At 38.1% G+C, this 26,185-nt stretch overlaps 1 protein-coding gene and 1 long non-coding RNA gene across 5 annotated transcripts in view; one reads left to right on the top strand and one right to left on the bottom strand.

Annotated features, from left to right (window-relative positions):
- The window catches only part of CFTR (CF transmembrane conductance regulator), a 169,500-nt gene extending 153,459 nt beyond the window's left edge, over positions 1-16,041 (bottom strand). For 2 of the 4 annotated variants that reach the window (XM_059171666.1, XM_059171667.1), the window contains exon 1: positions 15,473-15,647. In XM_059171666.1, the coding sequence (XP_059027649.1) occupies positions 15,473-15,525 (53 nt within the window). In that variant the 5' untranslated portion in view covers positions 15,526-15,647. Of the gene's footprint in view, positions 1-15,472; positions 15,649-15,901 lie in introns of those variants that run through there. The other 2 variants (XM_059171669.1, XM_059171668.1) reach the window with 2 other exon arrangements.
- Positions 15,903-24,697, top strand: LOC131829663 (uncharacterized). The gene is made up of 3 exons (XR_009352947.1): positions 15,903-16,025; positions 23,257-23,447; positions 23,604-24,697. It is a non-coding gene; the product is annotated as an uncharacterized LOC131829663 (long non-coding RNA).
- The last annotated feature ends 1,488 nt before the right edge of the window (positions 24,698-26,185 follow it).

The raw sequence follows: 26,185 nt of genomic DNA, 5'->3' as shown, positions 1-26,185 counted from the left end.
TCAACTTTAATTACAGAGTCTGGGCTGACAAACTTCATAATAATATTAACTGTTCCTTTCAAAACTAAACCACAGAGTAATTTTTCTCAAGAAACTGCAAGCAAGAAACTAAATTTAAGTTAAAAGTCAACCTTGTGAGGTGCAACCAGTACAAATACTTCAACTGAGGCCACTGGAATATATACCTTCAATATATTGCTAAGTTTCCATATTATAATTCCTTCCTGGGCCTGATGGCTGACAAGTTTCCTTTGATATCAGTTGTAAGAGGCATCTCAATTTCAGAAACATTGTGCATAAGGCATACATATGGGACCAAGAAAATAATGCATAAATGTTATAGAATCATTTCAACCTTTATTTGGGAGCAAGAAATTAACTGTATCTTTGTGTTAATGGAAGAGTTGTTGTCTTACATTGTCACTTTTATTTGCATATATTGCAGTTTCATGAGAGATTCCATTTGCAAGCTGGGATTCATTTATGAACCTATTGGTTTTTTTTTTTTTAATTGTGAAAACCACCACAAGTAGGAAAATCTGACATTTATTTAAAACAAAGTGTCAAACATCATACTGAAGAACCATCTGACAGGTCTCTCTGCCTCTTCCTTCAATCCAAAGAAACAGAATAAGAGTACACAGAGAGAAACAGAAGACAAAAATGCTGAACATCTAGGACTTGGTGATCACAGCTGGACCACAAGGAGGGGAACACTGAACTGATTGAACTGGGGATGCAGGTGAGGGCTGAAGTTGGTAATGTGAAGAGTGGAAGCAAAACACGCCAGGAAGCCTGGAGTAGCAGGTGTGATGAAGTGGAAAATGACAGGCAGGTGGATTTGGAAAACAAAAACAATGAAGGGTGACGGCTAGTCCCTGGATGGAACAAACCAGCATAAGAAGTGCGGTCTGGTTTTGTTGAACTGATGTGTTCCCATGTGATAATGGTTGGCTAGCGGCATGCTTTTTGGCTGATCACATCTTTCATTCTCCAATTGGACCTTTAGAATTTTGAAGACACCATTAACCCAAGATAAGACAATGCCCTTTCACTCCTCCCCATCCTCTCATCTTCATCCCCCAAGCCCCAAACTCCAAGCAGCTTGTCACATGGACCTAGTTTCTGGAACTTCCAAGAAGAATAGAGTCAAATGCCTTATTTAAATGACATTATTTATAAAGCTTATATCAAAAATAATAAATTTCAGAGGCAAGAAAATTAAGAAAATCTATATAAGAATGAAGTGAAATTATTAAATTCACCAACTCCATTCTAGGCTTTTGGATAGTGTGTTGTACTAGTTAAGAGCAGTAAATCCAGAGCTCTGGATTTAGACCAATATAAATACACATCTTGATTTCACAGTAATGAGCTGGGTGACCTTGTATAAACTCTTCATAATCTTTCTAAACCACATATTTCTTAGATGTAGAATCTCTTTGGAATTGAAGAATTCCCCAAGGTAATAGAGACAATCCCTGGTACATTGAAAGTGCTTAGAAATATGTTAGGAGGTAGTGGGAGACCAGAGAACAGATCTTGCAATAACTATGCGAGAGGAAATTTTGAATTCTGTGGCACATTAAACTGTATCTATGTTTCTGTTGTTAATTTGCTGAAAAAATTTCAATAAATTCAAAAATCCTCTTCCCTTGGACGCTAAGGTTGGAAAAGAGGAATGTTGGGAGAGAGAAGTTTCTTGGAGCTGGGAGAAGATAGAATCACCTCCATATCCCTCATTTTTTATGATTATGTGGTAGAATCCCGTTATCCTCAAATCTATAGTTTTCCAATCTTTTACTAAGATTGAGAAGCAGTAGTGAGGCCATTTAAACAGTTTCTTAAGACTGACCTAAGGGTTCCAGATTTTAGTAGACAAGAAGAATCACCTAGGATGTTGAGAAAAATGTGATTGCCCTTTTCCAGAGATTGTGACTTAGTAAGGACAGAGTGAGATCTAGGAATCTGCATATTTGATATGGTATTTCTATCTTAATTTAAGTTTACTTAATTGATAATTAATTTAATTAATAATCCATTTAATAATATGTCAATATTTTTTTAAAGCAGGTATTTGGCAGGGCAGTCTGATAAGCACTTCCCTAAAGCTATACAAATACTGTTAATTATGAAGAGGCTCCTAATTTTCAGAGCACATGTATTCAGCTTAAGAATTTCTTTATCTCATTTCTAGTTAGATTTCCCTTTCAACAGAATAACTAAACTTCGATCAAATTTCCGGAAGCAGCAGATTTGATGTTCATTGTTTTTTTTTTCATAATAACTTATATATATCTCCTAATCCCAGAATTTGACTCTGCCCTGCAGTAATTGTGACAGAGTGTGACTTGAGAAAGCCATGAGTTGTGTTGCTACCCTTAACAGCATCAAAAACAATTGAATCAGGGGCACTTGGATGGCTCAGTCAGTTAAGCATCCTCTGACTCTTAGTTTTGCTCTGTGATCTCAGCGTTCTGAAACTGAGCCCCACATTGGGTTATGTGCTCAGTGCAGAGTCTGCTTGGTATTCTCTCCTTTTCCCTCTCTCTTCCCCTCTGCTACACCCCACCCCCCACTCCCACCCCCAAACCTGCATGCATGTGCCCATCTGTGCACGCACACATTCTCTCTCTTTCTCCCTCTAATAAATAAATGAAATCTTTAAAAAACAAAACAACTGAATCAGCAAAAGTTTACATGAGTTCAAAAAGGCTGCCAAATTACCAAGTTAATACCTCAAGGGATCCAAACACTCTGTTCAAGGATTAAATCTGACATACAGGGGCACCTGGGGTGGTTCAGTCAGTTAAGCATCTACCTTTGGCTCAGGTCCTGATCCCAGGGTCCTGCAAGCCGTGAGCCCTGAGTCCCGCATCAAGCACCAGCTTCTCTCTCTCCCTCTGCTGTTCCCCTTGTTTGTGCTCTCTCACTCTATCAAATAAAATCTTAAAAAAAAAAATTCCAATATACATTTCTAAAGGTAATCACCTTAAGTTTCTATTTCATAGGAAAATTTTTTTTAATTTTAAAAAATGCATCAATTTTTGTTGTCAAGGAATTCTACTGTTGACTTCAAGTTAATTTTATTATGTGAGATGATCTTTATTCAGTCGATTTTATAAATCAATAAAATATTTAAGTTTCCTTCATTAAATGGGGCAAGGGAAAGATGTATAGATGATGACATCTGTGCTCCAAAGGGAAAATAATTGCATCATTAAAATTATAAACATAGGGGCGCCTGGGTGTGATCTGTCTCTCAGGTAAATAAATAAAATCTTTAAAAAAATAAAAAATAAAAAAAATAAAAATAAAAATATAAACATAAAAATTCTTTCTTATGTTTTATATATAGAATTTTATATATAGAATTTTTATATAAAAAATACATAAAAGAATAATTAGAATGTATAATAAATTTTGATGTGTTCTAATTCAAAGTACTATATTCCTGGAACATACCAGACACTCAATATTTATGTTAAATAAATGCATGTATATGTTCAAGGATGAATGACTTGACATTCACATAGGCATTTCAAAGTTATTACTTTTACCTTAATTAGTTCATTTTATAGTGATTGCCTTTATTTCTTTTTTTAATATATATATATTTTTAATTTATTTGACAGACAGAGATCACAAGTAGGCAGAGAGGCAGGCAGAGAGAGGAAGGAAAGCAGGCTCCCCGCTGAGCAGAGAGTCTGATACAGGGCTCGATCCCAGGACCCTGGGATCATGACCTGAGCTGAAAGCAGAGACTTTAACCCACTGAGCCACCCAGGCGCCTGGTGATTGTCTTTCTAATAAAATTCCACTACATAAAACTTAGTTCTGATTAAAGCTACTTCTGAGCTTTAATTTCATCAGTTTATAAATTCTTCAACATGTGAATACAATTTTGGATCTCATTATAGGCACATACATACTTTTTAAAGTTTTTATTTAAAGTCCAGGTGGTTAACATACTGTGTAAATATTCATTTCAGATGTACAATACAGAGATTCTTCACTTACATACAACATCCAGTGTTCATCACAAGTGTCCTCCTCAATCTCCATCACCTTTCTAACCCATCCCTCCACCCACCTCTCCTTGGGTAACCATCAGTTTATCTTCAATAGTGAAGAGCCTGTTTCTTGGTTTGCCTCTCTCTCTCTTTTTATATTTTATGCTCTCAATTAACTGATTTATGTAAATACCTAATGTCTAATTGTTTTAATGACATTGGTCCCAGTTGACTCCAGAATCAAATTAACCCATGGGGGATTTATTTGTGTTGTGTACTTTCATTCACAGAGCATATATACCAGCTATACATTGACTTTTCTGGATAAAATAGAGTAACGCTATTAAATATCAGATGAAAGAGGTAGAAAAAAAGCTAATATGAGTTTTTAGAAGTCAACCCTATCTTTGAGTTGAAAGAAATGCTTTTGGTAACAAATATTCATTAGCCTGTTTATTATTCTGTTGAAAAATGTATTCAGAGGTCCAAGACTAAAATGAATTAAAGGTCCTCTTTTTAAAAGACTAAATTGTGGTACATACATTTAGAAAGACATTTTGGAAATAATCATTTTAATAACCTGATTTAAAACTAAACTGTCAGACACACTGAAGACTAACATGAGATCTAAAGAATAAAATACTTCAGGAAAAAAGTCTATCTATAGCAAAGCGGATCATCATCGATCTCCTGAAGAAAAATGATAGTTTACTAAGCTGGAATTTTCCTATAAAGTGCCATACATTACACAAGAAAATAAAGGAAACTGATTTTCCTATTTCATGTAATACTTCAGAACACATGGATTTGGTAAAAACAAAGAATATTTTTATTCAAAATTAGACATTTTATCTTCAGAATATCAAAGTTTAATGTCCATGTGTACAAGTAAATTTTTACATTTCCATCAAAAATTAAATTTTAGAAGTATATCCATAAACTGAATTAGTCAAGTTTTATTCACTTCAACAAGCATATCTTAAGGGCCTACTAGGTCAAGGAGTCACACAGATGCCTAGTACCAAAAAAATGGATAAGTGCTTCTATCTTGAAGGACCCATTAAAAGGTGCTTAGGCAAACAGGAAGTCAAGAAGAAATAGTCAACAGGTTCCCAAAAGAAAAAACTATTCTGATAAATTAACAGCTGTTAAGCTACTATTTTCCTCTTCGGGAAAGCCCATTTTGCTTCACTTTTAAAGTTGTGTGTTTCACTTCCTTTTTAAAATTACTCAATTACTGAATAACAATAATATGAATTATATATGAGCCTTAGAAACTTTTTCTAGATCTTTAAGTAATTTTAAAGCTGTACATTTTGAAGCTTCTTGCAATAGACTTTTTTTAAAAAGAATATATTGTGACTGATTATGTAAATACCTAATGTCTAACTGTTGAAAATTATAGGTGAAAACTATAAGGGACACCTAGGTGGCTCAGTTGGTTAAATCGCTGCCTTCAGCTCAGGTCATGATGCCAGGGTCCTGGAATCGAGTCCCGCATCGGGCTCCTTGCTTGACAAGAGCCTGCTTCTCACTCCGCCTCTGCCTGCCACTCTACCTGCTTGTGCACGCCCGCACTCTCTCTCTGACAAATAAATAAATAAATAAAATCTTTAAAAAAAAAAAAAAAAGGAAGGAAGAAAACTATATGAAATTCAAATTTCAGTGCCCATAAATGAAGTTTTATTGGAACAGAGCCATGCCCACTCTTTTGCATATTGTCTCTGGCTGCTTTTCCACAATGGCAGAAGTCACATAGCCCACAGCATTGAAAATATTTACTATCTGGACCTTTACAGGAAAAGTTTGCCAAACTCTAATCTAAAGAATAGCAATGCACTTGGGGCTCCTGGGTGACTTAGTTGGTTAAGTATCTAACTCTTGATTTTGGCCCGGGTCTCCATCTCAGGGTTGTGAGTTCAAGGCCCACATTGGGTCCTGCATTGGTCTCCGCATTAGGCATAGAACCTACTTTAAATAAATAAGTAAGTAAATAAATAAATAAATAAATAAAAGTATAGCAATGAACCTGGATTGAGAACATGAAGCTTTGTTAGCTCTTATTTTCCAGAGTTTACAAGAATGTTTAAAATAAACAAGATGTGTAGAGAGCTTCCTATATAGTTTCTCCAAGATGCTTCCTCTAGAAGTAGGACTGGTAAACCCCACCAGTAGGAGATTATTCTTTTGTTGCTCTCACAACCAACACTGGCCTCCAAACTCTGGCCTTGAACTTCTTCTAAACACAGCTGTCAGACATCTGGGATTCTGCCTTTTCAGCTTCATTTTCACATACTGACCTGACTGGTACAAGATGAAATTTGTGGGGCTCTCTTTCAAATTAAGAACTTCGAGAAAATCACTAGGCATTTGGGGGAGACGGGGGAGAGAGGGGATGACATTGGGTAGAAGCTCAGTAGGCAGTGTTAAGAAAGTTCTGTGTATTTTAACAGGCTCAAAGTTTGAACACGAAACAATGACACCTGATCTTTTCCAGAGTAATGAGAATCTTTTGTTAACACAAACACAAAATATTTCATGCTAGTAGGTGTGCTTTTATTTACTTAGTCACTACAGACAGGACCTGCAGCCCCAGCCGATTTTCATACCGCCCTGAATGTCTATGATCTTAGAAATCAAATGTGTAAAAACCACTGAAAGAAGTGAACTTTCAGTGAGATGGAGGCACTTCAGACCCCACCTGAGTCAGTGGGTTTGGGAGGGGGGGAGGTAGAATATCTAAGTAAATCTTACCTCCTGCCATCCCTAAAACACAGCTGTTGACTCCTGACACTCTCAAGGTGACTCCATAGCACAATAAAGCCAAACAAGGAGCCACTCTAAATCCTTCCCTGGACACTGTCCTGGACTTTTTACTGAACAGCACGAGGACAGTATTTATAACCCTGTCACTTCAGACTTTTTAATTTCTCTTACCTCAATCTGGAAATCACTATTTTCAAATAGCTTTATTACCAGGCCTGGAGCCATATACATCATTTTCTTTTTTAAGTTTAAAGGGAGCAGAGGGTCCACTAGACCTCCATCCCCCACCCCCAAGCCTTCTCCCAATCTCCTCACCCAGCACATTTCATCCCCCCTTTACCCAAGACAGAACATCTAGACATTATCCTTGACGCTTCTCTATCCTTCACCTTCCACTTCTAATCTATTGCCAAGCTTACTCTTGCTCCCAAATGTCTTTCTTTTTCTCTTTTTTATTCCTAAGATTTTTTACTTTTAAGTAATCTCTACACCCAATATGGGGCTAGAAATCATGACCTTAAAATCAAGAGTCACATGCTCTAATTAACTGAGCCAGCCATGTGCACACACACCCACCCCCCCGCAATGTCTTTCAAATTCATCTTTCTATCCCTACAGCCCCCTATTTCCTTGGCAAAACTGCAACAGCTTTGAACTGGTCATGTCACTCTTCTTGAAATCCATGGCTTTTCATTTCTAATATGATAAAGCCCAAACGAAGCTCACCAAGTCCCTTTTAATCAGGCCCTGACTAGAATTTCAGATGCATCTCCCACAAATCTGTCACATATCTTATGTTCCAGTCACAGGGAAAGTCTCTGAATTCTTTGAAGGTGTCATGCTCCCTCTTGCTGACAGTCCTATACAAAGTCTGCTGCTTCCATGGTTACATTTTTCCTAATGCATCCCCGCCCTCTCTGGACAATCTCCTTTAGGTGTCAACTCAGGAGTCACTTCTCCAGCAAGCCTTCCTTAACCAGCCTTAGACAGGATTGGATGAGCCAGAGTGTTTTTACAAGCCTCTGTGACTCTGGGTTGCAGAGAATTCATTCCACTAAGGCAACACCAATTTCTTTCTTGTCCATCTCAACTCTATTAACGCCCTGCATAGCATACAGAAGGTGGTGAATGAATGAACCTACAAAGGAAGTACTGCTCTGATTCAGCTCCTTGTAGCAACCTCTGGGAGATTTCTCTGATTATACCAGAGTAAAGCCCAGTTTCAGGGCTGAGAATCCTAACAATAAGGACTTAGCAGAAACCTTTAAATCATTTCCTTATCCCATAAGCAAGGAACAACCAAGCAGTCTTCCCCAGAAAGGCTAAGACCTGGCCATAAAGGGACACAAAAAACATTTGACAGAATAATTGTTCTGGGCAATAAAAAATCTGTCCATGGCCCTGCTTGCACTGACCCCTTTTTATCAGAACAGTGGTGCATTACAAAACTGTTGAGTGTACAGTACCTATAAGTCTCTCAGGTTGATCACCATGGAATCACTATCATCACAAAGAAATATTTATTAAACCATTACATGCTGTGGTCTCAATACTATATGAAACGAGTCATAGAAAGTCCTGACATCCAGGGCTTTATAGTTAGAAAATCATCATTGATGCTAAAAGGCAGTAATAAGCTAACGGAGCTGCAAAGAGAATAGCAACCTTGACAAGCCTTGCCACTTGGAAACAGCTGCGAAAGCCAGGATCTTTCAGAGCTCTGTAAGAAATATATTCATTCTCTACACAGAACAATCTAATTGAATTTTTACAGGTTCCTTGATAAAAGAAGACTAAACTCCGGGCTGACACTAAACTCAATAGTTAAGCCACTTTGTAATGCTAATTTCCCTTTCAAACAACTACCAGGTAAATTCTTCCAGAGCTGGTGAGAAGCCTCTGAAATGGTAATGTTTTGCTCTGGCGATAAAGTACTGAACGTTTTGGATACAATACACCTTCCGGCAGGGTCCACAACCAGACCTCCGTTGTAATCTGTTTTCCCCTCTTGACCTCATTACAGCTCCAGGATTTGGTTCCAGGGACGTGCTTTTACACAGATGCGTCAGGAATCCGTGGAATCAAAATTGCCAAAATTGCTGCTGAGTCAGAGTTGTTTTTAAAAATTTAACAAACAACATATAGCTGCATGCTAAATGGTTAACACCCTTTCCTGATGGTTTCGCAATCCTATACTTACATTGTAACTGTATCACACTGAAATAACAGGTTCCTGTGAAACAACACTAACAATAATAATACATCTTATAGTGGTGCTCCTTTAAGGGCCTTTTAAACAAGTTTGAACATTTATGTATTGAATATTATCATACTAAGTCCTACTTCCTCCCACAAAACACAAACGGAAAATTGGAAAACCGTGATTTCCCTAGTGTATCAGTTGGCTCCAAGGGATATTTTGTTTGTCACATCAAACATAAAATATTGATGGGGCGCCTGGGTGGCTCAGTGGGTTAAGCCTCTGCCTTGGGCTCAGGTCATGATCTCAGGGTACAGGAATCAAGCCCCGCATAGGACTCTCTGCTCCACAGGGAACCTGCTTCCCCCTCTCTCTGCCTCCTCTCTGCCTACTTGTGATCTCTATCAAATAAATAAATAAAATCTTTAAACATAAAGTAAAATAAAATATTGACGAAGGAGTTTAAGAAAAATAGATTCCACTTCTGTTTAAGAAGGAATTGAACATTAAAGCTAAACCATCAGCTATGCATTTTCTTGCTGTTGTTGTTTTGTTTTTTTAAAGATTTTATTTGTTTATTTGACAGAGAGGGAGATCACAAGTAGACAGAGAGGCAGGCAGAGAGAGAGGGGTAAGCAGGCTCCCCACTGAGCAGAGAGCTGGATGTGGGGATGGATCTTCGGACCCTGAGATCATGACCTGAGCTGAAGGTAGAGGCTTAACCCACTAAGCCACCCAGGTGCTCCTTCTATGCATTTTTAAGTATATAAGAATACTCCTGGACTGTCAAGTAAGTAATAATTTGAACCACTGAAATACACTTCAAAAATTAAGGAGGAGGGGCACCTGGGTGGCTCAGTGTGTTGAGCCTCTGCTTTCTGCTGGGGTCATAATCTCCAAGTCCTGGGATCGAGTCCCCCATAGGGCTCTCTGCTCGGCAGGAAGCCTGCTTCCCCCTCTCTCTGCCTGTCTACTTGTGATCTCTGTCAAATAAATAAAGAAAATATTTAAAAAAAAATAAAGGGGGGGGAGGAATTTTTTAAACAACCAAAATTAACTAAAAGGAATTTAATTATATATACATGTATTTTACATGTTAATATATATACATAACTTCAGTTTCGGTCATATTACACGAAAGAGATCATTTTAGAATTCAGAAAGTTAAATCAATCAAGATTGACACATCACAGGTTGGAAAATCTGAATTGTATTATACATGATTGGCAAAAGGTGGATGGATAAAAAGGGATAGTCAAGGACTGATGTAGGGAGTCAACATTTGACAGTGTTCAGACAACACTGTCCAAGAGAAAGAGGTATCTGTTCTAAAAGTGGTCTCTTTCAATTCCTCTGGAAGACAAAGCCAAGAGAGCATAAGAAAACCCTGGGTCATCCTTACTGGAAGACATATGTGCACAGACTGACTAGATGGACTCATGGTATCCAGGCTCCTTGGCAGCTGAACATCTCAAGATGAATTGTGTGTCTCATGTTGGCCTTTTGTTTCATGCATCTATGTCTTTTGATCTGCAGAGGCTCAACTTTGTCTGAGAGACAAACCTGAGATAATGCATGTGTATTGATCAGGATAAGACTAGACCCTTGTTTGAATGGCCAACTGATCTTTCTCTGCAGTGGTTCTACAAATGCCTGCCAACAAACTGCAAAAGTGTTTATGACTCTATTTTGATTCTGCCGTAATTTTAAGATTTCCTCATGCCTTACCAACAAGTAGTGAAATGTAAATACAAAGTCACTATATTTTTTACAATATGCCATAATTTATATAATCAAACAAGTATGGTCACCTTCAGAACTGTGATCTTCATGGTTCTTCCATTATAAACTGATTGCAAGTATGCTTCTGTTGCTCAAAGCACTTATATTTTAAAAAAAAAAAAAAAAAAAGCACTTATGTTTTTCTTCATTAGGAAATGTCTATAAAGTTTGCAATACATTTTTTTCAATGAAAATTCCTAAACTTAAGTAGCACTTGGCTTTAACAAAGCAAATTCTGATGAAGAATCTTTATACTATCAGCATAGATTTGATTTCAAGATACAGCCATAAGTCATTTAAGAGCAAGTTCCAGTCTGGGTAATAGGATTAATAATCTAATGCAAGCTACAACTAAAAATAATGCTAAACAGTAATGGGCCCATTATATACCCATGAGAAGAAACTTATATACTATTTTTAAAGGTAATTTCATAAAAAGAATCTGAACTACTTTGATCAAAAGCAGAATGTTTAGAATGAGTTTAGTTTTCATTGATAGCTATTTTGATTCACCATACCCATTCTAATACATAAATTCTAGTTTGTTTAAAAACCTCTCATTACTTTGTATTTAGTAGTTATGAAAGTATCTTAGGGACATCTGGGTGCCTCAGTCATTTAAGCAGCTACCTCCGGCTCAGGTCATGATCCCAGAGTCCTCGGATCAAGTCCAGGGTTGGGCTCCTTACTCAGTGGGGAGCCTGCTTCTCCCACCACCTGCCCTTCCAGTTCCCCCTGTTTGTGCGCTCTCTCTCTCTCTGACAAATAAATAAATAAAAACTTTTTAAAAAGTATCTTAAATTATTTGGTACTTATTAAAATATCTTAAATGATTCTATTATTAAACTGAGACTTATGTAATTCTTGGCCTTAGATCCTAATATTACTGTATTTACTCTTTGATCTTATTGACATTTCTCTGTGGAGTTTATCAGGAACCCCGTCCAGTTTTTGTTTTTGTTTTTAAAGATTTTATTTATTTATTTGAAAGAGAGACAATGAGAGAGAGCATGAGAGAGAAGGTCAGAGGGAGAAGCAGACTCCCCGTGAAGCAGGGAGCCCGATGTGGGACTCAATCCCAGGACTCCGGGATCATGACCTGAGCTGAAGGCAGTCGCCTAACCAACTGAGCCACCCAGGCACCCACCCCATCCATTTTTACAAGACTCTGTGGCACTTGGATTCTGTGGGGCTCTGACAATTCTTCAAGCATTGATCTAGACTCCTGGTATGGATGCCATGACTACATTCAAAGTATTCAAGACTTCAGATGTCTTTCAAATTTTGTACTTGATGCAAAATTAAGAAAGTACTACTTAAAACTATCCCAAACTTTACTAGCTTTTCCAATAATAAAACCTGAACAATGAAGGATTTAATATAATCTATAACCCAGACCATAATAGCTTTACCCTTTGATGACTCTGAAACTGAATGGATCATATTCAGAAAGTTAAATTCTAAAGTAGTTAATGTGCCATTCTAGTTGAGATATTACCTAAATTAAGTTCTCATCCAGGCCCATTCTTACAGACTGATAGTCACAATTATATTCAACAAAGATGAATTGAGGATCTGATATAAACAAAGTGCTTGGTATTATAATGAATGTAAAAATATGATAATAAAACTAGCTAACATTTACTGGGCTAACCACTTTACATGCATTTTTCTCAACAGATAAACCCCTAGGCCTTATGTCCTATTAGTCTCAAGTTTTAAAGATCAAGTAACACAAATACAGAGATGTTAAGGGACTTGCCTCAGGTCACACAGCTCAATCTAAACAACCAGAATCAAAACAGTCTGAATGCAAAGGCAAAATTCCTGACCCCAAAGCAATAGTGGTCAATGCAGAAGGTAAATTTCTGACCCTATGCAGAAAATAAATTTTTTACCCTTTTAGAATTAAAACCAAGAAGAAAATTTATAATCACTGCTATTTTAGGTGATTGTCAGTCCCCATAAATAGTAGAAACTTAACTTTTAAAAAATATACCTCTTTTTTAAAATTTTTTTATTTTTTTTTTTTTTTTTTTTTTTTTTTTTTTTATTTTTTATAAACATATATTTTTTATATACATATATTTTTATCCCCAGGTCTGTGAATCACCAGGTTTACACACTTCACAGCACTCACCAAATCACATACCCTCCCCAATGTCCATAATCCCACCCCCTTCTCCCCAACCCCCTCCCCCCGGCAACCCTCAGTTTGTTTTGTGAGATTAAGAGTCACTTATGGTTTGTCTCCCTCCCAATCCCATCTTGTTTCATTTATTCTTCTACCCACTTAAGCCTCCATGTTGCATCACCACTTCCTCATATCAGGGAGATCATATGATAGTTGTCTTTCTCTGCTTGACTTATTTCGCTAAGCATGATACGCTCTAGTTCCATCCATGTTGTTGCAAATGGCAAGATTTCATTTCTTTTGATGGCTGCATAGTATTCCATTGTGTATATATACCACATCTTCTTGATCCATTCATCTGTTGATGGACATCTAGGTTCTTTCCATAGTTTGGCTATTGTGGACATTGCTGCTATAAACATTCGGGTGCATGTGTCCCTTTGGATCACTACATTTGTATCTTTAGGGTAAATACCCAATAGTGCAATTGCTGGGTCATAGGGCAGTTCTATTTTCAACATTTTGAGGAACCTCCATGCTGTTTTCCAGAGTGGCTGCACCAGCTTGCATTCCCACCAACAGTGTAGGAGGGTTCCAAAATTTTTTTATTTTTTAAAGATTTTATTTATTCATTTGACAGGCAGAGATCACAAGTAGGCAGAGAGGCAGGCAGAGAGAGAGAGAGAGAGGAGGAAGCAGGCTCCCTGCTGAGCAGAGAGCCCAATGCGGGGCTCCATCCCAGAATCCTGGGATCATGACCTGAGCTGAAGGCAGAGGCTTTAACCCACTGAGCCACCCAGGTACCCCAAAATACACCTCTTCTTAGACCAATTTATTATGAAATAGTTTGGAGAACAAGAATGAGTATGCTCTTAACAAACTCAGTGGTGATTATAATACATTTTTTAATAAGTCAACCTCAAGGCATTTTTAAAAATTATCCTAAAATATATGAGGTGATCTGCTAAAAAATATTTTGATAGATTAACAGTGATCTAATTTAAATCAACAATGTATTAATTAAAAGTTCCTCAACACTTAGAAGTAGGTCTAGGATATTCATTTTTCTGAAAGCTGCATTTTAGACTGATTGGCATTTATGTTCCTCAAAGTGCTCTGCTAAAAGTCTACAATTTATGACAATTAGCATTCTGATTTTGTAAATAGTAGGAAAATAAATGGACAGATAATCCAATTTTTATAGATGGGGTAACAAAAGGTGCTGAAAACATAAATACTAAAGGTAATTCTAAAGAGTAAAGTCCTACTCTCTTATCCACAGGGATGATCAATGGTCAGGAGTCATTCCTTCACACCTGAGTTCCACACTTACTGCACATGCAGAGAATAAAACATAGATAAGAGAGTCTCTTCCCCCCACACACATATGGGCATATTTATATTTGGCTTTTCTGATACAAAGTATGCTGATTCACTGGTTAATCATGAATCAAGTAATATTCCATGACAGATCTATACCTATTCATTCATTCACATAATGTAACAGGAACAAAGTAGATACAGTATTCAAAGAACACCTCAAATTTAAAATGCTACATCTAATTACACTTTGCCTAAGACTCTGAATTTAGACTGCATTTTTAAAAACATCATTAGATAAAGTTCCAAGCTTTTATGACTCATCACATGCAAAGGAGGATAAGAGTAAAATTTATTACATGTCAATTCTGCATAACTTCAGTATCCTGACCTATATCTTCACATTTCCATGATCATTCTGAACTCCCACCCACTCCCCTCCCCCGCACCCCACGCTTAAATGTGTAACTTGCAGGGGTGTCTGGGTGGCTCATTTGGTTGAGCACTGGACTCTTGATTCCAGCTCAGGTCATGATCTCAGGGTCTGGGATGGAGCCCAGTGTTGCCCTGCTTGGGATTTTCTCTTTCTGCTCCTTCCCCTCTCTTAAAAAAAAAAAAAAAAAAAAAAAAAAGGTTTAACTTGTAGAATTTGTTTTTCTTTAAAAAGATATTTCAAAGGATTTGCTTTCATCCCTAAAAAAATAATGGAATGGTGGCAAATACTTCTTAGATTTACTCAGTATCATAACAATAAGAACTTTAAGGTCCTCTTACCCACTTCACACATCTCCCTCCAAAAAAGTGTTTTCTGAGCACCTACTATATGCAAACATTGGCACTTGGAATAGGATGCCAAAGACATCTAAGTTTCCAAGGCACTGAGTGGCGACAGTAAGAGACCAAATTGAAGTACTTGTTATCAACAAGGTTCTCATTCACTAATTAGAAAAGTTAAAGAAAACCCTTGCACAGTAGCACATTTGGGTCTCCAAAGCGCAACTTTCAGTTCCAAGTAGTTCAGACTTCAAAGTTAAGCTAAAGTTCTCTATTCAAACAATTGGCTTCCCTTTATTCTTTCTTTCACGTTTCCTATTTTGTTCACAAAACCCACATTCTCTCCCATAACAATGAATGATAGCGCATCTTTATAACAAACAAAAAAGCTATTCCTCTTTCCCCAAAACCCAGCCCATATACACACGCCCTCTTCTTTCGTGGGCACGTGTCCTTCCAAAACTCGGCAGGACACCCCCTCACCTGAAAAAAAGTTTGGAGAGGACGCTGGCCTTCTCCAGAGGCGACCTCTGCATGGTCTCTGCGGGCGTCAGGGTCCCTGCCCGGGCAGGCTGGACTCGAGCTCCTAATGCCAAACGCCTTACTCCTCTGGCACAGGCTGCTCGCCCCTTTTTCTCTGACCTGCTGTGATGTCATTTGCTTCCAACCCCCCCACCCCACTTCACACACCTCCCCTTCCCTTTAGCTCCTTCCCCCGCCCCCACTGCCCAGGTTAAAAGCTGGGCGCTGCCTGGTCCAGCCCCCAATTTGCCCTAGCGGCTTTCTCCACCCTCTGCGCACCCTGACCGCTCCTTCTCTCCTTCGCTCCTGGCTGCTCCGCGTTTCCCTTTTCCCATTCTGACTCCCAGCCTTCCTCCCTCACTCGCGTTCCTTCCAAGCCCGAGTCCCTACCGTCAAGCCCCCACCCAGCCTGCAGGTGGGGGACAGTCGCTGCCGCTCTCTGAATCCTGTCTCGGACGCTCAGCGGGAGCAAAACCAGCTCAGCGGCAGTCTCCTGGACCCTCCTCCGCGCCAGGTTCGGGGGAACGCGGGGCACACGGCAGCCAACTTCTGAGCCTTTTTCCTCTCACTTCTTCCGAGAACCTAGCCAGGCTCGCGTTCCGTTTTTGCAAGGTGCATTCTGCAGGGAGAACGAAAATATGTCTCTGCTGTAACAAAATGCAGCCTCAGAGACCAGAAAAGTTCGGAGGCAACGAATGCTGTGTTCACCTTAGCGCTTCCTTTGAGAGTCGGAGGGAAGAACCAAGCCTTGTTAGTTTCAGGCTTAGGTGAGCTGAGTGCTGCTCAAACCCTTGGGAGACGCACTCATGGGGGGAAATCCTATAAGATGGTAATCGCTTTGTCCTGTACGCTCTCAGGATTTGTTCATTGTCTTAAATTTTCAGCCCGGCTTTAGTTCTGAAGGAAGGTTTTTGTGTGTGTTAAAGACTAAGATGACAAATCGACAGTGTGTAAACTAACCCGCCCTCCTATAGATTTCCTAGTCTCGGTCAGCAAAACACCTTGACTAATACACCGGAAGGAATCCAGTCTTTGAAGGGAAGGTAGTGTGTTAACCCCGACCCTGAATCCTGTTGTGTAAAGACAAAGGTACATTGAATTTAAATTGAAAAATTCAAATGAAAGTAACAAATTTAGTCTGATAACTGCCTACAACTAAGGAAACTACAAGTAAGGAAAGGGTGTTTACGTGTAAATTACCATATTGTTGATTGTGGTAACCCAAGTACAGTACAAATAAAACGTGCATTTCACAGTAACAAGAATACACATTTAAATTAATAAACATATTCAGCAAGTTTTTATAGCTTCACTTTCAATTTCAACGATATCTTTTTTCCATCTTAATCTAGGTTGTATAAACATTTAAATTCCATTACGCTAAACTTTAACAGTAGAGAAAATAGAGCAAAGATATAAACCAAAATGCATGGAGTGAGATACCAAGAAGGAATTTCAGCATTTCTAATTCATGATCCTTGCTTCAAATCCTATACCCATGTTTTCCTCTCTCCAGTCTGACATACAAATCAAGGTTCTTTCACTCAGTCTTTATTATTGACTTTTCCCAGGTATGTGATTGAACTCACTCCATCCACTTCCCCACCTCCACTCTATTGTTTGCTTTATAACTGCTAGTGTGACCCATCAAATATAGTACACACATTTTGAAATGAATTAGTAATCAGTTCCTCTTTGTTACCAAAGAACAAGTGATAATAAAGGGATTAACAATTATATCCAAAGAACACAGAAGCTGACCAAGTGGTATGGTTTGAAAAGACCCCAAGTATGTTAATCCATCACCTTCCTCTGGAAAGAATAAATAAAATAGTGACTACTTCTTGAGTTCTTACTATTTGCCAGGCATCATCCCCTGTAAACCTTTTAACCACCATGTAAACAGGTGTTATTTTCCCCAATTTTTGGTTAAGGAAACAGACAAGAGCACTTAGGTAAATGTCTGTAATGGTAGAGCTAAGATTCAAACTTGGTCTAATTCCAAACCAGGACTCCTATCAGTGTATAACATTGGTTCTAATCAAATCATCCCTCCTATATTGATAATATTCTATAACTTAGAAATGAACCCAGTTTTTCTCCTCATATTGGTTTCATGAAATCATAACTGCTAGACCTATTCAGGACTGAGATAAGAAAGCAAAAGTCTACAAACCAAGTAGCTATTGAAGCTTTATATTTTTAATAAAAGACATTTAATTATGATATTCTATTTTAAGCATGTACATGCATGCATACAGGAAGACCCCAGATTTTTATCGTAAAAGATTGCACCCCAAATTTGTTCTGGGCATAAGTAGGATATCACTATTATTCAAACATTAACACTGTTAGCAGATATGAACAAATGAACTGATACATGATACTCTAAATTTGCATTTAGGTACATACCTACTGAGGGAATGCAGACTTATGCTCCAGGAAAGTGCTCAAACATGGATGAAGGTCATAACTAAAATCCTAAATGTGGCTTTGAGATGTCAGGGATAGGAAAGAAATCAATGGCCAGGATGAGAATGGAAAGAGGTAGTAAGAAACCATGATGCTCTTCCCTCCAAGCTGCCTAATTATCAACTCGTAAAATTTTATTATAATAGCTCGTATTTGTTGAGCACTTACTGTTTATATGCCAACTGCTGTGTCAAATACATGACATGCTTTGCCTTTTTAAATCTTTATAACACTCCCATGGGATAGGTATCTTCTTCATTATCCCACATTAAAGGTGAATAAACTAAGGTACAAAAAAGGCTAGCAATTTCCCCAAGCAAGTTCCACAGTAAATAACAGAAAAAACAGACTTGAACCTAAACATTCTGTTGCCAGAGTCAAGCTTTTACCCACTATACATACTTCCCTGACAGAATTTCCTACTGTTGTAAGCAGAACTGATATTCAATTTAGAAGATTATCTGCCTGGTTGGCCAGTTGGTTACATGGTGGCATGCAACTCTTGATCTTCGGGGTTCTAAGTTCAAGGCCCATATTGGGTACAGAGATTACTTAAAAAATATTAAAAAGATTAGGTGGCCATTTGTATATTATTGTATATTTGTATATTGATGTTATGTATATGCATTTTACCACAATGCATTTTACCACAATGCATATACATAACATCAATATACAAATATACAATAATATACAAATGGCCACCTAATCTTTTTAACATTTTTTAAGTAATCTCTGTACCCAGTATGGGCCTTAAATAATTGTGATAAAATGCATATACATAACATCAATTTACCATCTAAAACCATTTTTTAAATGTACAGTTCAGTGGTAATACCCTCACATTTTTGTGCAACCATCACTACCATCCATCCCTACAACCCTTTTTATCTTGAAAAACTGAAACACTATACCCATTACACAGTAACTCACCATTCTCCCCTCCCCCTAACCCCTGGCAACTACATTATACTTTCTTATCTTTATTATTTTGCCTTCTCTAAGTACCCTCATAGAAGTAGAATCAGATAGTATTTGTCTTTCTGTGACTGGCTTATTTCACTTAGCATAATATCCTCAAGATTTATTCATGTTATAGCATATTGTGGAATTTCTTTCCTTGTTCAGGCTAAACAATATTCCATTGTATGTATATATCACATTTTGTTTATCAATTCATCCACTGGTGGACACTTGGGTTTTAGCTCTCCTGACTAACACTGCTATGAACTGTGGTATATAAATTATGTGGCATCATTTTAAAAGTATGTTAAAAGGAAACAAGAAGAAGGGTACCTGGCTGGCTCAGAAGAAGGAGCATGTCACTCTTAATCTCAGGGTTGTGAGTTTGAGCCTCAGGCTGGGTATGGAAATTACTTTTAAAAAATGAGTTAATAAGGGATGCCTAGGTGGCTCAGTTGGTTAAGCATCTGTCTTCTGCTCAGACTCAGGTTATGATCCCTGGAACTAGTGATCAAGCACTCTTGTTGTACTCCTGACTCAGCCAGGAATCTGCTTTTCCCTCTCCTTCTGCCCCTCTCTCTCCCCCAGCACCACCCCCACTTCCACCCCCACTTGTGCTCTCTCCCTCTCTCTCTAATAAATAAATATTTGTAAATTAATTAATTAAAAATGAAAAAAAGGAAGCCAACATTTATTTAGTACCTACTATGTGTTCAGCAATGTGTCATATGTATCCTACAAATGATCTGGATATATGAAAGCTTATGAGATAACCATCCTGTCATAAGTTACTCTGCCAGATGATGCCTCAAGTCCCATCATTAGATATCACCAGAGCAAAACTTCACTATACTTTACTTACCCATTAGGTTCCATTTCATTTGAGAGTGTTCCTCAGATTCTTTCCTGAGAATGGGCTTTAATTGTAATAAGTAAGTAGTGGCCATGAGTGCACTGAAAACAGGCCAAGTAAAACGAGGAAGGGAAAAGTCGCCCCCATCAGGAAGCTCATAAAAAAGGAGAATGGCAAGGCCTTGTTAAATTCACGTTCATATAGGCTGGTTCTGCTTATAAACTCATCTAAGAGGAAAGGACAAGGGCAGCCAAGGCTCCTCAGTGTGCTGCAGCGATGACCAAGCATTATGTAAAGACACATTATATAGACCTACAAAGACATTTCAGACCCAGATAGAGGTTCCTGGCACATGAGGAGGCCAGATGATCATTTACTTTTACTGCTTTCACCAAGTTTGATCTGACAATTCTATATGTTTATAGATACACATAACACATACTTTTATTTATATATACACACTTACCCTTTTTGTCCCACAACCTCCTTGGAGACAGGAAGTGTGTCTTCTGTTTTCCTTTTACTCATCTTTTGTTTAGTAATACAGTCTATGCAATCAAATAACAATTTTCTCTTGGACTTACTGACCTAAGAGTTAAAATATTATCCTCAAGGGGAAACCTGAAGATGCTCAAGAGATGGATGATTACCATCAATCTTCTGGCAGGCAAGAGCTTGCCTTAGCACTTAGCACTGCTAAGGCATGTACACAGAATATGGCAGAATCTCTACTCTTCAAAGCCCAGACTCTACCAGGGATCATCAAAATTCTCTGAAGATGGTAGCACAGCATAATTGAAAGAGCTTGGGCTTTGAGAAAATAGCTAAATTTTCAATCCTGGCACCACTACCTACTTGGCTGTATGGTCACATTTCCCGTGTCAGTTCTCTTCCCTGAAAACGAGGTTAATCATACCTACCTCATGCACAGCACAGTGAATCCAGAAAACAATATTGTGCTATAACCATCAACCTCGCTAAGAGACTAGAATGTAACTATTCCAATTTTTTAGTATATGTGCTGCCGAAGCGAGCACTAGAATGTAACTATTCCAACTACTAGAAAGAATAATTAGGTAAGGTGACAGAGGCGCTAATTATCACGACAGTGGCACTCATCTTACCTTACAATATGAGTGTGTCATTAATATTTCGTACCCCTTACATTTACACAATGTTACATGTCAAATATATTAATATTATAATTAAATTAAATTATAATATTATAATTAAAATAATAAAAATACCCACCTCACCAAGTTGTTGAATGGATTAAGTCAGGTTCTTTCTACCTTGGCACTATTGACATTTGGGGCTAGGTAATTCACTGATGTGGTGGACTGTCCTGTGCAGTATAGAATGTTTAGCAGCAGCTCTAACTTCTACCCACTGAATGCCAGTGAAACTAGCCTCCAACCACCACCCAAGTTGTAAAAACCAAAACTGTCTCCAGAGATTGCCAAATCCCCTGGAAGGTGGCAAGGGCAAAATTCTCTTGGTTGAGAATCACTGGATGAAATTACTTAAATATGATACATGTAACAGACATAAAGTGTTTCAAACTGAATAAGCACTCAATGAATTTTAGAAATTGTTGTTATATATCACTGGTGATAAATCAGAAATCAGTATAGCATTGCAAAAGAAAATGCTACAGAAAACTGAACTCCCTAAGGCTATCGGAATTCTCAGGAACATTGAATTCTCTCATTCCCTCTGAAGTTATTTGCTTGTATTTAGGAAAGATGAAAAGGGGGAAATTTAGGTACTTTCCCAACTATATGGTAATTTACATTTAGAGGCAGAACTAGATTTTTGTATGGTGCAAGTCCTCACTCCTTTGCATTGAAATGACATTTGAAACCTTTGTTTTTCAGTTCCTTAAATTTTCAGCTCATCACCAGTCTTATATTGTTAACTACTGTATCCAGATAGAATTTGGCACCCTGATGGGTCTTCTGTAAATTAAAGGCACTTCCTCATAAAGGAAATCTTAAAGAGACCCAATCTGTACAAAATGAGAACTTATTAGTGCTATTAATAAACTGGAATAATTATGAACAATATTTTCAGTGATACAGCTTTGTCATGAGTATAAAAGCTAATAATTCTGGGGTTTTCTAAAACTGCTGTTGATGAAATGTTTCATATTTATGCTGGTTTTCTTTTCACTTTCCTGCTGAAGTTTTTTTAGAAACAAGAGAATTTATAACACCAGATTAAATTTTCACTAGTGGTATCAGGCTGAAAGCCAGGTGCAATCTACAGCATTGAAACTGTGGTCTTATATATATAGACTCTAGGAAGAAAAGTGATAGTTTATTCCTTCAGGTGAATTCTATAATAACTTATATGCTACATAAAAGAGTCACATTTGGAAAGGCATTGGAGTACAGCAGGTAGTTAGTTATAACTATTTTCCCCCAAGTAGATAATTTATAATAACAACATGTAAATAAAGAAATATGTGAAATAAAGAATAAGAGAAACTCAGTGGGAGACTGTTAATGCACCTAGGAACTAAAAGTAATTATGAATGTCTTGACCCTCAAACCCCAACATGTTGTATTATTCTTGTTGTCTAATATTTGGTAGAAGTTATTGCTCAAGTTCACCTGGAAATAAAAGCCATCCTCCCTTCCACCCAGTTTGAAAGAGTTGCCCCTGAAAGCTTGTAGAATTGTCACTGACTGATATCACAGATGGCATTTTTAGCTATAATTTTTTTAAAGAATCATTTGTTTCATGATCACTTCTTATACCGATGAACATCAAGGATACAACAGGAAGTCAATTATTCAAGGGAGTTCTTGTTCAGCTGGGAAACTATAACTTGAAAACCCCTAGGTTCTGCTTTGCTTTAACTTACCCTAAATTGACAGAGTCTGTGAGATCTTATTGTTTTAGGACACTATGCTGGTCATTTATTGATCTTCAAGTTCAATACAATGGGTGAAACTATGGTGATGAATCCGTATGATCAGAAGGACAACCAATTCCTGGTTCTCTGACTACAGCTCATTACCCCCTACTGCCCACATGTCCACGTCTCCCAAAGTGACTGGAATGTCTTCATTTCAAAGGCTGTTAAGAGGCAGCACTGATGGAACTATGGCAAAAGACTCTGGAACTCTTATTTACATGTGCAAAAAATTATATGTAAAGATAGGTATGAAAACTATCTAAATAATTTTTGGATCAAAGCATATCATGCTAACTAAAGAAAATCAAATTGATGAATACGTGTCATAGCTTTCCTCTAAACAAATATGACTGTCACAAGGTTTTACAAAAAAATTAAAATGGTAATTTTTTATGATAGCAATTTAAGCTTAGCATGATCTTGTTTTTGCTAGAAAACAATACAGGTTTTATATACCAGTTTGTTGCGTAAATTGTATTGCATACCTCAGAAAAAGTTGGCAAATTTAATTATCACTCTCATTCCCTTTCACAGAAGAAGAAACTGCGATATAGAAGCTTAAATGCCAAGCATCAGTTCAAGAAATAGAGCCAGAATCTGAATGAAGCTGCAAAGCTGGGCACTTAATCACCACGCTGGGTGTATAACTGGACCATATAGGATTGTTTTAAGAGGAGCTGCCTTTTACAGTTTGCCCATTTGCTTCTCTGTTTAGCTGAAAACAGGTATTTATCACAAAGGAGTTTCTGTTTCGTTTTTTCCTTTTTTTCTTCTTTTCTTCGGAATCCACTAAGACAACTGTTCGTTATAGGAATGTAAAGTAGGTAGGGATCCACAGGGTGGTAAGGACTGAAGAAAAACTTTTCTTCTTTTCTTTTCAGATTCAACATAGTTAGGAATTATTTCATGAGTGGAGATGATCCTGACTGAATTGCTCAAATATGCATGCCAAGGGTGCCCAAAGAAGACATGATACACCATGAGAGAAGTTTAATACCAATGCCTACTGCTTGGTGGGAGATGGGCCACTTAGCAGAGGAAACTGGAAGTTTGCCTTTACGTACCCAGCATGGGATGCTGGGTAGGCTTTCAAAACTACTGAAGAAACTTCGGAAGTCCAACTTATGAAAAAATTTCCAGGCTTCTTGCTAACTTCAACATTTAAAAGTTAAAAAGCCATGTGACCTTACTTGTATCCCAAAAAGTAGGTGAAAAGAGACATACAAGTTGCATATATATGTTGGCATGAGCATTGAATAAAAGCTTGGAGGGACAGATGTAATAATAATTTCATTCCATAAATTTCTAAACATTTCAAGTATTTCTGCAGAACAAGCGAAAGGAATGCATCCTGAGAAATAAAGTGGCTTTCTGACTCCATTCCACAAATGTTTTTGGAAAGCCTATAGTGTGCCAGCTTTTGGCCAGGAAAGGGGGAAAATGAACAAGACAGAATTCTATTACAACTTTCAAAGGGCTTCTTGGATCTTAAATTGCTACTCAAACTGACAAAGCAAAGCATTAGTTGCCTGAGCCCAGAGGAAATGACCAGCATCAGTGTTTCTTTCATTTACTCTGGATTCTTGTTGGCCCTGCAAAATCTACAGTAACTCCCTAAATCTCTTTCACCTCCCTTTCTTTTACCCCCAACGGCAGGCCTGCATTCTTTTCCCATTCCTGGTTTGGGGACTGAAAACAAAATCATCTCAGAGATCATTACATCTAGTCACAAAGATACCCTGTGAGGAGTAGAAGAAAAATCCTTGCTTCAAGTAACTTTAAACATTTGACCCATAATCTGCTTCCACCACCGGTAGTTCACTAGAAGATAATATTCTGATAAATCCTAGGAGTTTTATGTATCTCTTTACATATCTGTGTAAGCGCGCAGTACACCACATTTTATTTTTTGCATGTTAGGATCATTAATTTTTAAAACACAAACATATAAAATAAAACACAATTTTTAAAATTCTATCTTGGCAATTTCTTCCTTAAAACAAGCAAACACTAAAAACTTCCAAAATGGGAGGTGCCTGGTTGGCTCAGTGGTTAAGCCGCTGCCTTCCGCTCAGGTCATGATCTCAGGGTCCTAGGATCAAGCCCCACATCAGGCTCTCTGCTCAGCGGGGAGCCTGCTTCCCCCTCTCTCTCTGCCTGCCTCTGCCTACTCGTGATCTCTTTCTGTCAAATAAATAAATAAAATCTTAAAAAAAAAAAAAAAAAAAACCTCCAAAATGGGAATGTCCTAGTCCTCTGTTTCTCCAGAAGACTGTGCAAACTCCTCACTCCTCTCAGAAGCCTGTGAGGAGCAGTAGTGGGTTATCACACACCTGGGAATGCCAACATCAATCCCCCAAAGTAAAGAAGGAACTCTACTCCTCATGCTCCTCAGGGCCCACAGGGTACTTGTCTTGTTAACTGTCAGACAACCTGCATGCCCTCAACACTACTAGGGAACAGAAACCTTGAACGTTTCTGCACCTGCCAGTGCTTGGCACTGTGGGAACCCGGCAACTGACAGCTCCCTGGAGGACAGCCAGGCTGGGTGGAACACACAGTCCCACGCTGCAGGCTTCTTGCCAGGCTCCAAGCCAGCCCCCAGCTGCAAATGTGCTGTTATCGCTTTGAAGACCCACTTTGGTTATGATTCTACTTGTCTTTAGGAATTCTTTTTGTTAATACCTATTAAATAATAAAGCAAATGAGTCTTGGAAATGATCAGGTAGGGAAGACCAGCCTATTTGATAATTAACGTTATATCTTGTTTGCTTTCAATAAAGTGAGGATTAAAAAAAAATTGCAAAGTAAATTCGATTTAAAGATCTGAGAGAAAATGTAGACCTCTATTCAATCTCCTGAGTGGATGGATGCTCACACAAACCTGAACCAATCTGAGGCTTGTAATAATCTGAGTAATTCAGGAAAAATGGACTATTTTCTGGAATCTGTTTCTATGTTCACTCAGACTTAATTTTAAAATATACTTTCATTTGACTGTGTGATTATCTCATTTTAAAATTTATTTTCGGGGCGCCTGGGTGGCTCAGTGGGTTAGAGCCTCTGCCTTCGGCTCGGGTCGTGATCTCAGGGTCCTGGGATCGAGTCCCGCATTGGGCTCTCTGCTCAGCAGGGAGCCTGCTTCCTCCTCTCTCTCTGCCTGCCTCTGCCTACTTATGATCTCTGTCTGTCAAATAAATAAATGAAGTCTTTAAAAAAAAAATTTATTTTCTATCAGGGGTGCCTGGGTGGCTCAGTGGGTTAAGCCACTGCTTTCGGCTCAGGTCATGATCTCAGAGTCCTGGGATCGAGTCCCGCATTGGGCTCTCTGCTCAGCAGGGAGCCTGCTTCCTCCTCTCTCTCTGCCTGCCTCTGCCTACTTATGATCTCTGTCTGTCAAATAAATAAATAAAATCTTTAAAAAAAATTTATTTTCTATCAGATAGCATGGCACAGGGAATCA

The sequence above is a fragment of the Mustela lutreola genome, chromosome 4 (genome assembly GCF_030435805.1).
Source record: "Mustela lutreola isolate mMusLut2 chromosome 4, mMusLut2.pri, whole genome shotgun sequence".
In the NCBI taxonomy this organism is placed as follows: domain Eukaryota; kingdom Metazoa; phylum Chordata; class Mammalia; order Carnivora; family Mustelidae; genus Mustela; species Mustela lutreola.
This window is presented reverse-complemented; position numbering and strand designations above follow the sequence as displayed.